This window comes from Choristoneura fumiferana, chromosome 16 (genome assembly GCF_025370935.1).
Source record: "Choristoneura fumiferana chromosome 16, NRCan_CFum_1, whole genome shotgun sequence".
Lineage (NCBI taxonomy): Eukaryota > Metazoa > Arthropoda > Insecta > Lepidoptera > Tortricidae > Choristoneura > Choristoneura fumiferana.
Window position 1 is genome coordinate 4,695,324 of NC_133487.1, and position 10,695 is coordinate 4,706,018.

A 10,695-nucleotide genomic window follows, 5' to 3' on the forward strand; every position below is an offset into this window, starting at 1 on the left:
AAGGTCGCGGGTGAGCAAAGAAATTATTTTAGTTCATTAATACCTATTCTCTTATGATTTTCCACCAAAGATGATAGGCTGAATATTATAAGTGGCGTAAAGTTAGATTTATGGAAAGCTCACGGATTCCATTAACCCAATTTGGGGAACATTGCAGGTGTTATTGAAGACGGCACCGTGACTCGGTGGCACTTTGATGGATTGCTTCGCACGGAGATTTCCCTCCATTTAGGTACAATCCATCCAAGTGATATTATGGAGCTCTTTAGGATTTAGAAAGAGGTGTATTCTATCACAGTATAATAGGCCTATTATATAGGGTCGGCCCTTTAACAGGAGCAAATAATTAAAACATAGATCGTATTCGTCAAAGTGTCATTAGTTCAATGAGTTTTAAAAATAACCGAGACTTTAGATTTTCCCTTTTTCATACAAATTAAATAGTATATTATCAATAAGCTTTTCGTGTTATATTTTGCGTGGTATTCGGTTAACGCGCGCTGTTCCTTCAGGAACTGTATATTTTTCCGGATAAAAAGTAGCCTATGTCACTCTCTGAGTCATAAACTATCTCTATGTCAAAAGACGGACAAACATACAAACACTTCCGCATTTATAATATTAGTATGGATGTATCCTAGAGCCCAATTGACGTTGCCTGTCACGCTACAAATATCAAAAATGTTGCTTCTTCGAATAAACATTACAGTCATAGAAAAAAAACTAATTATTTTTAATAGTCGCTGAACATATCCGTTACATTTTTGGACTCCGTAAGCATGACCACGTGTCTGATTTCCGCGCACAGCTGATGTGGTTGCCTATTAGAGATCGTAGAAATATTCACGTTCTGTAATTACTCTTCAACACTCTTTTCAATCCTTCTGCCCCCATATAAGTACCTCTCCGAGCGTTTCAGTTACCTGGCTTCTGGTAGCCAGCATCGTTTAAGTTCGCCTACCAACCTCCTTTTGGCCTGTCCTTCTACCTCTTTCAAGACCTACTCTAAATCGTTTACAGTGCAATCTACAAGGTTGTGGAATCGTTTACCGACCTCCATCAGGCAATCTCGCACCGTAGGATCGTTCAGGCAGGGTTTGAAGAAAATGTGGCTCACACCTTCTCCGTAAATGTTGAAAACATTAACTATTATTATTGTTATCATTATTATTTTTGCTTATTGTATTGGTACGCATTATTCTTATTTTGTTTGTATATTTGTATATAGTAGGTGTATTTTTATGTTAGGATTCTTTTATAGATTTGTGTATTATATTATTTAAAGCAATGTATTGTAGCTTCCACTATCTATTTTTTTTTACCGCAAACTAACAAGAAATTTATTTTTCCTATGTTCTAACCTAAACTAACACAGTACATACATATCTATTTTAATTTTTAAATTCACTTTTTGTCTGTCCCTGACTGAATGCTCCTCTAATCCACTCAAAGGTTGACTGGTAGAGGTCCCTTAAAGGGATTAGTTCGTCTTTGTACATATATTTCATTGTTTGTCATCTGTGTTTGTTTACTAACTTTGTACAATAAAGAGTTTACATACATACATATCGTTTCCTTTGCGGAGTACGATCTACCTATATGTTTTTTTTTAGTTTAATATTATATATATTTTATCCCAATAATACATTTATTATATTTTAACTATATATCGATAGAATTTATTATAAAACTTAAAATCAATATCCTATATTTTAATTATGCACCAGTTAAAGGGCTCTACCGGTAGACTAACCTATCGCCGTACTGCGAAACGTTTAAAAACATAAATTGATTCAAAAACCAACAACAATAACATTAATTGATTCAAAAAGTACATTTTGATATGGACAACTTATTATAATTTTTATATTTGGGCCCTTTGGAGTAATTTCAATTCGACAGCGTACACGTACAGTCCCCATGATGAACATTGGAACTGTCTAGGTGTTCAGAAAACTAAATGTCTGAACACGATCGTGTTGTCAATTGCGTAAGTGCGTATACAGATATTTTTATGCACCTAGATGACTCCGCTGTTAATAAATTTATACGACCGCGCTACGGAAGATTTCAGAAGATTTCGGATCTTTTTAGCTAGTCAACATTTGAAGCTGTACCATTTTGGAAATATCTCGAATATAGTTAGTATCTACTAACTTGGAAATTGTCGAGAAAACGTGTCGCCCATAGCGGCGTTTGCGTAAACGAGTCGGCTGCCGCCATTGGACTGGAACGCAAGGTCTCCGCCACCTTATTGTTAAGTACTGTATCGTTCTCATTAACTCCAGTTAAAACAATACCACAGGAAGGAAACGACCGGACGCGGGCCCGTGCCACCTGCCAAACTATCACACCAAACCACAAAAGCAAAAACCATTTCGTTCCACCAAATTCGTTCATACTATAAATAAACACTGCAATAGCGAAATGGCATCAGTCGTTCAACGGTCACATCAACATGTCGACGGTTTTCACCTTCGCCCTCTTGGCGCTGACGTCAGCATCAGCGCAGCTGTTCCACAAGGTGGAGCTAGCAGAAGAGAAGACACCATACGATTACGTAAAGGAACGCCTCGATGCACTCGGCAGTGATGTAAAATCAGGACTGCCGTTATCTAACTCTTATGAAGTGGAAGAAAGTGTGGATTACCCAGAACAGATCGAAGGCGCAGCTTCGCAAGTTTTGAACACGGTTGGCGGTGTTGGTGGCATCGGTTACGGCCAAGGTTTGGGTATTGGTGGAATCGGAGGCCTCGGAGGCGTCGGCATTGGACAAGGATTAGGGATTGGCATCGGAGGCCTTGGTGGTTTGGGTGGGGTTGGCGGAGTTGGTAATGTAGGAGGAGGAATAGGTGTTGGTGGAATTGGAGGTGGCATTGGGGGAGGTATTGGTGGTCAAGGGATCGTGGGCCAAGGCTTGATACATCCAGGTCTAGCGGGTCTTGGGGTTGGCGGTGTTGGGTTAGGTGGAGGTCTTCTGTACCATCCACTTATCCAACAATCTCAAGTGGGTGGAGGATACGTGGATAAGAACGCGTATGATGCCGCGCAGAAGAAAGGAGCTGGCGAGAATTTGGAGAAACTAGAAAAGAAAGCTGGGGAAGAAGTGAAACATGGGCAAGAGGGATACCAACAGGGTGCTGCGGCGGCAGCGGCTGCGAAAGGAGAGTCCAGTTTTTACAAGGATGAAGAAGCGAAGAAAAAGGCAGCTGGAGACGAGAAATACTATGAGGGTGGCCAGAAAGTTGACAAACACGGTTAGTTTTTAACCATAAATGCTAATTAAGATTATTTAAGACGTTATATATGCTAATTGTTTCAATTATTTTTTTTCTACATAATAATATGCCAGATTAATATTACTCACTCTGGACGTAACTTATAAATTAACCCAATTTGTTCAAGTTTCCAAATATTCCAATTGCGCTCAAGTCAACTAAATTTTGATTTGTATCTGAAATACAGGCATTAACTGTGTCAAATTGGGTCTCAAATCAAAGCGCCTTACTTTTAACTCATAGTTTAAATACCCATCTTAATAACGTTAACTTCCAGGCGCCAATGAAGAGCAACTAAAGAAAGCAAAGAGTCACAAGAAAGGTCACGTGAGCAAGGGTTTCAAGACCTCTAGTAGCAAGAACGAAGAAGAAAAAACCGAGAGTTTCTACGACGAGGCTCACGACGAGGCTGATCATAAGGTTTGTGTGGTTGTTCATTTTGTTTTTACTCTCTTTCATTTGTTTCTTGATACATTCGGAAGTCCATCTTCTCTTCTTTGTATCAAACATTAGGGTTCACAACGTTGACATAGTTCACTATAAAAAGATTGACAGAGCTAAAGTCCGTTATGACAAGACAATACAATACAATTACTCTTTATTGTACACCAGAAATGGTAAGCGATACAGGAAACAGGTACACAGAGAAAATTACAAGGTAAGCAATAGGCGGCCTTATCGCTTAAGAGTGATCTCTTCCAGCCAACCTTTTTATAGAAAGAAGGAAGGACTAGTTTACACATACACATTATCGTACATACGAGTATAATAAACGAGTAAAATAAAATAAGGTTGTACGAATGTACGGTGGCTCAGAAATCATAATGGTTGACTCTATTATATACGACGCCTGGAATTTTTTTAAGCCGTTTGCTGTCATCGTCAGCATTGCCGCAGCTTGCTCGGTTTTTGTTTTTGATTCGAAATATGAATAGTTCTTTTGTTTTTTATATTTCAAAACTGACAGTAGGTATCAATTATTTTCTCAGATTGCTGGCCAGAACGCTGGGTCCTTCGGTGAGAATTCGCAGCAAGGATTCAAGGGAGCGCACGAAGAGAAGATCCTGGATGCCAATGCCCATGGCAAAGAGGGACACCATGTGTCCGAACAGAAGATTGACGACTCCAAGGCTAACAAGGTAAGAGATTGAGATTATAAAAACGAAAAGTTTTCGGGTGTGACGGACGGGACACAAACCCGCATCTCTGGACTATACCCACCGAGCATGCTACCAACTGCACCACCGCTTACATACGCCTATAGTCGTGTGTGGTTGCATCTATAGCAACTGTCATAAGTGGCTAATACGTTCCAAAATGCATTGGAAAAGCATGATAAATGATTTGCCATATATACTTTTTATAAAATGAAGTAAGATTTTGTAAAGAATGTTTTAAAATTTGTCAATTTTTACTCCGAAGCGAAGCCATGGTGGCCTAGCGGTTCGAACTACAGCCTCTCAAGTGAACCGTGGGTTCAAACCCCACCTCGCACCTCTGAGTTTTTCGAAATCCATCTCCGAAATTATATTTGAAATTTACCACGAGTAGCAATTGAATTTTATGGTGAAGACAATTCTCTTGAAGAAATCTGCATAAGCCTGCGAAGTAATTCGATGATGTGTGTGAAGTTACGATTGTGTAGTGAGCCCGCATGGGAACTACGGCCCAAACCCTTTCATTCTGAGTACGTATATAGGCTGGGATGATGATGATGAATTTTTAACTTCCGACGCAAAAAGTGTTATAAGTTTGTCCGCTATGTGTGTCTGTGTGTCTGTGTGTGTGTCAGTCTGTGTGTCTGTCTGTGGCACCGTAGCTCTTTACCGGGGAGACCGATTTGAATGCGGTGTTTTTTTAATTGAAAGCAGGTTTTATAGCGATGGTTCTTAGACATGTTTCATCAAAATCGGTTAAGCCTTTTTGAGATATTGAACTTTTAAGTGACAAAGTCGAGGGTTTTCCAACTTTTTTTTTGGTTAGGTTAGTTACTCATAACCATAACTAATCAGCTTTTTAAAAACTAAGAACTTTTAAAACATCTAAGATGCCAGAGGCATGGTAATATCCAAAGTTTTGCTTGTTTGAATAATTGCAGTTTAGAACTTTTGCTAGTGGTTATAGTTGGAACTTTTAACTTGCAAATTCATAGAGCTTGTGTTAAGGTAAAATATTCAGCTCACAAAATTACACTGTTTCTACTCGCAAACCTGGACAGAAAAAGTGGTGTTATGGTAATATCGCGTAAGGGAGTCTTTGACTCACAAAGTTGAAGAATTGTAAATTAGCTCTATGCTCAAATAGAAGGTGCTTACTCGTAATTAAGTTTGTCTAGGGATGTTCTTATTGAAAGATATCGATATTTATTCGTAGTTACTCGTATGAGTACTCAACATAACTTAAAAGTATTTTTATCAATACTTTAGATTTTTACTAGGGTAATAAGATGCTGGGTTTAAATCGTGGACTCGTTTCTCTAAGGTTTTCAGAATGGGACACATTTGAAATTCACCACGAGCTTTACGATGATGGAAGACATTGTGAGGAAATCTATATGTGGGTATTGTGGGTGAAGTCCCAATCCTCACTGAGCTTGCGAAGGAATTACAGCCTACGCCTCTCACTCTTAGAGAAGGCCTGTGCCCAACAGTGGGATGTATAATTAAAATCGGGGGAACAACCGTTGTTCAAAAGTTTATTTTTAAATTAAAGATATGAGTCATGCATTTATAATAAACCAGTCGGTGATAACGCAACACTATAAAAGAGAATACTCTAACTACTTTTGTACTAAGTTTTTAGAATTTGCTGAACCGTAAATCGTGTGTACAATTCCTTAAGTACATTTGCTAACGAGTAAGAAACGCAAAAATAGTTTTTTGTTAAATTTTCGCACTTCTAAAAAAAACCTTAATTATTTACCTAGTATTAAAATTTTACCCGAACATCTCTAGATTCATCTACTTTATTCACAAAGGCACTTAGACCGTAAATGGCATACTGAAAAGTAGCAGCCTAGGGATGGGCACTTAGTGCGATGAAATAACTAGGTTAGTTCAAAACAACTGCCATTAAACCGAGCTTTGTGAAATTCAGAATTAGGTACATGCCTGCCTCGGGTCGAATTGATTTACTTTTCAGCAACGGCATTTATGAATCATTAAACATGTAACTTCTTAATGTTTTAAACTATTGAAGTTACCTTTGGCCTCATCTGCACTAACATCAGGTGAGATAGGAGTCAATCACGGTCAGCTTATTGTTAGAAAAAAGTCAGATTCTCAAACTTTATTCATATTTTTCATACACGTTAAAGTGAGCAACATTCACATTTGAGTGAGCAACGATGTCATATAAATGTTTCTCTCTCTGTCCTATTTGCTACGTGATGTAGTCCGTGGTAATTAAATAGGTACAGTCGAACAAATTGAATCATAACCCGGGGTGGAAGCTTTGTGCTACTAATGTCATGTAGACATCTCATAATTTTGTCAAGAAAAGCACAGTGAAATTGATTATTAAATGGTTCCACCCTGAGTCTGAGTCACTACAGTACACCTACCTACCGTGCGTGACCTAATGAGCTCTTTAAAAGCTCTAAAAATTTACAACAATCTATCTATCTACTCTAGTATGTTCCACACAATTTTTTTTGTTGTTAAAAATGTAATTTTTGATACAAGCTTTATTTTGCTCACTGTACTTGATTTGTCATCTAAACAACGTTTCCGTACAGAATTTTAAGTCGATGCCATTAGCCATAGAGGAATTCCCTTCTGCGGAGATGATCTTGGCTGAACCACCAAGATGTCACTAACAGATTTTTGTACTGTCACCAGATTTACATAAATATGCCAAATTTCAAAACAATCCGACCGCACTGGAACCGAACGACTCCAAGATTCCCTCCAAGATTTGACCCGCATATGCACATACCAACCAGTATCGAAACGTCGAGGTAAATATTACTCGTGTGTTTTAGCGTGATAAGTCCCGTTTATGGTGTTTTGACTATGTCATGCATGAGTGACAGCAGGATTTTGACATTAACTCATTCATTTCATTCATTCTCCTTTTATGTAATCAGTTCTTTTTGTAGCTGTGTAGGTAACCATTCACTTCAACACTCGAGGGACTACCTATATACATACTTTGCAAGTTAAATAAAAGCTTGTAAAATGAATCCTTATTTCGCTTGCTCACCCTAATAGAGCTAAACAGATAAAGAATGTAAATATCAAACCGTACTTACCTTAGTTGTTTAGAAAATGTAAGCAAAATTTCTGATTGTGATTAACGAATTTATTCAACAGCACTCAGATTAAATTATTTCCAAATTTGTAATTTAAAGTAGACGCAGGGGTTCGTCTATAGTTTATGGAGGTCACTTGGTAATATTACCTACCCGTCAAATTAGCATAAAAAGATTACATACCACGATTATAAATATCGCTTTCCTTTACTTACTAGCCTTTAGTTGGGAAATTTGGCCTCCGTTACACCGCAGGGGTTATTTATTGCTTTAATATGTCGCATAATGTTTCGTTTATACCATACGCAAATGCTGAAAAAATTTGGTACGTGCCTTTTTTCTGCTGGTTGGATTCGCTAGGTAAAATGTTTTTGATGAAGGTACGAGTAAGACACACACGCACACTTCCATATTTTTTTTAACTATGTGACCTTCTGCTTTCGGATCTCAAACATTTGGACATAACATTATCATACCATTTTCTAAAACCTTAATCATACTTATTTGAAGTACTTGAAAAAGGACCTTCAGGAGGTCCCTTGCCGTATGACGGTATGATAATATGCTCAAACTTATCAACCTAAGTAGCATTGATATAAACGAGTAGCTGTGGCGGCTGCCAGCAACTTCATTGCAAATGCAACACAAAATATGAGCGTAGATTCATGTCTCCAGTGGATTGCTTTTGTTCGTTGCATCAACGAAATATATTATGTAGCATGGCGATGTACTACTGTGGTCAAACGAGCGTATTTTGAGTTTTTTAGTTACTTTATGAGTTAAGTTTGTTAGGAGTTGCGTAAAAAGTGTCGCGTAATTTACGCTCCTGGGTTGCAATGTTCGAACGTTTTAACCGCAAAGTTAAATAACTCTACCCACATGCGTCAGAATGGAAGATCAACTTTGATCAAAATATACTACATCAGGGGACACTCGTCGGTGAGCGCTCCGAGAGGAAGAACGCCAGGCGGCTCGAGGGTTATTCGTACCGCCCGTTCCTACTCTCTCAAGTACTCATCGATAGGTGCCCCCGCCTCCCTCCTCGTCCCTTTCTTCGGAATCCGGAACCTGTGGTGGATGTGGTGGTAGTCCGTCATGTCACGGGTGTTCTGGAGTAAAATAAATACTACATCTGTAGTGCGTACTGTCTTGCTCCTTCATGAAAACTCTGAGCATCATCTCTTTTAACAATATTTTTACTTTGAGTTTGAATTTCAATTCAAACTCGAGATTTAATCGTTAACGCGAACGAAGCCGTATAACTTCCTTTTCTCTTTCCACAGGGTGAGTTCCTCCAAAAGGGCTACAAAGGCGAAGCGGAACAGCTGGAGAAATTCAACAACCTCGGAGCCCATTCTGTGCATGGACATCAGGAGGCCAGTGGAGGATTCCAACAGAACAAGGGGGGCAGCATCCTGCCGATACACAGGCGTTAGGACAGCTGCGATGTAACCCGGCAATAAACGATTTTTTGAAGTTTTGGACATTGTTGTTTTATTTGCAGATAATTTGTTTAATTGTGCTCCCATGTTCAAACTACATATAAGTGTTCCTGTAATCTGTAGGTAAAGAATTAGGTTTTTTTTAATTTTGCCTGTAATTTCAGAGACAAAGAGGATAGTATAATATATTTTTTGACAATTTTTTAGGCAACTTTAAACTATTTATCTTGAAAGTAAAGTTAGTTTCTGGTAGAAATTTCATCACATACAAGTTTTTCACTGACTGTATTTTTGTTGATGGTGTACTCACTAAATTTCAAGTCATGCCGACCTAATATTTATTTCTTATTAAGACTAAGAAATAAATATTAGAAGCGAAGGAAGTTTAAGAATATTTTTGAGATTCTTACAACGATCGATCCCTTTCATAGCACACATTATAGCTTAATTGTTACCTATACATTATTTACAAATTAGACCCGTAAATTAGTAGTATAATTCATTTTCACTTCACATGCTCTTAAAATGTTACTTTAGTCTCTGCATATCGGGACTAAAGCTCTTTTTTATTCTCTAGGGATAAGTTTTTTTAAATTTACGTTGGAAACCCCTAAACAGCCAACATGGTATTTGTGAATGGAGGATTTTTAGGGCGTGGAAATAATCTCAAAGTGGCACCTGTGCAAAAATATTAAAAGAAACACGATTTAATTTCGTGAAACACAATAAATGATTACGAATATGAATCTATCCCATTATATTAAGGATTAATTCATATTATTATGCACATTCCAATTAGTTTTAATATAGTTTTCAATTTTGAAACCATTGGCTAAATATACAAGCTTTTAAAGTTTCACTTCAAAAATAATAAAAGAAAAAAAAACGCGCAACAATTTTTTTTTTGCTATTTGAATTTTGAACAGATGGCCTAATACTAGTCGAGCGTACGTTTTTAAAAAGTAATATTGTAATTAATGCATTCGAAGTAAAAAGTAGAATTTTCAACGCGAGACTAAACAACCATAATGCCACTCGAACTATAGCCACCCTCGCTCTGCTCGGCTTGTTTTAGTCCCTTGTATCTACTATTATTTAATATACACATTCGTCTTTGGCTTACCGAGTTGCATAATGTGTACCGACAACTCAATTGATCCAGTAAGGAATTTAACTTACCATACACTTGATCGCCGTCCTTCCACTTCCAACGAAGCTAATCCGTCAGTCTACTCTCCCCTAATTATTGGAAAGCCAATACTGAAATTACTGAAGCGGCCTCGGCAACTTTGTGATTGGGAACATGGCGCGACATGCCCCGACACGTGTTCTCGTTAGAACGACAAGCTTCTAATCAAGCCTCGCCCTACCCCAGTTTCGACAGAATAAAGAACTATATAAGGGAAACATATCTGGGCCACAGGAATGGGCATTCATGTTAAGATTTTTTTAGATAACAGCCCTCCTAAAGGTAAAAGTCCTTCTAAACATCCCAACGGATATTGATGCGGCTTTCACCGTCAGTTAAATGTTCACGTAAGGTTTATAATTTTTATATAATATGCATGACTAGCGACCAGCCCCGGCTTCGCGCGGCAGAAATTTTAAAACAAAAGATGTTATAAATGAAGTTACTGTCTTTGGTCACAGAATTTCTTAATTTGTGACTTCTTTTTCAAATTACACCCGTGCGATGCCGGGGCCTGTCGCTACTAGTATTTTT

General features: G+C 38.0%; 1 protein-coding gene across 1 annotated transcript; it reads left to right on the forward strand.

Annotated features, from left to right (window-relative positions):
• Positions 1–2,314: 2,314 nt before the first annotated feature.
• Positions 2,315–9,014, forward strand: LOC141436219 (uncharacterized). The gene is made up of 4 exons (XM_074099107.1): positions 2,315–3,257; positions 3,556–3,698; positions 4,268–4,417; positions 8,814–9,014. The coding sequence occupies exons 1-4, from the start codon at positions 2,459–2,461 to the stop codon at positions 8,964–8,966; spliced, it is 1,245 nt and encodes a 414-aa protein (XP_073955208.1). The 5' UTR covers positions 2,315–2,458; the 3' UTR covers positions 8,967–9,014.
• Positions 9,015–10,695: the final 1,681 nt, after the last annotated feature.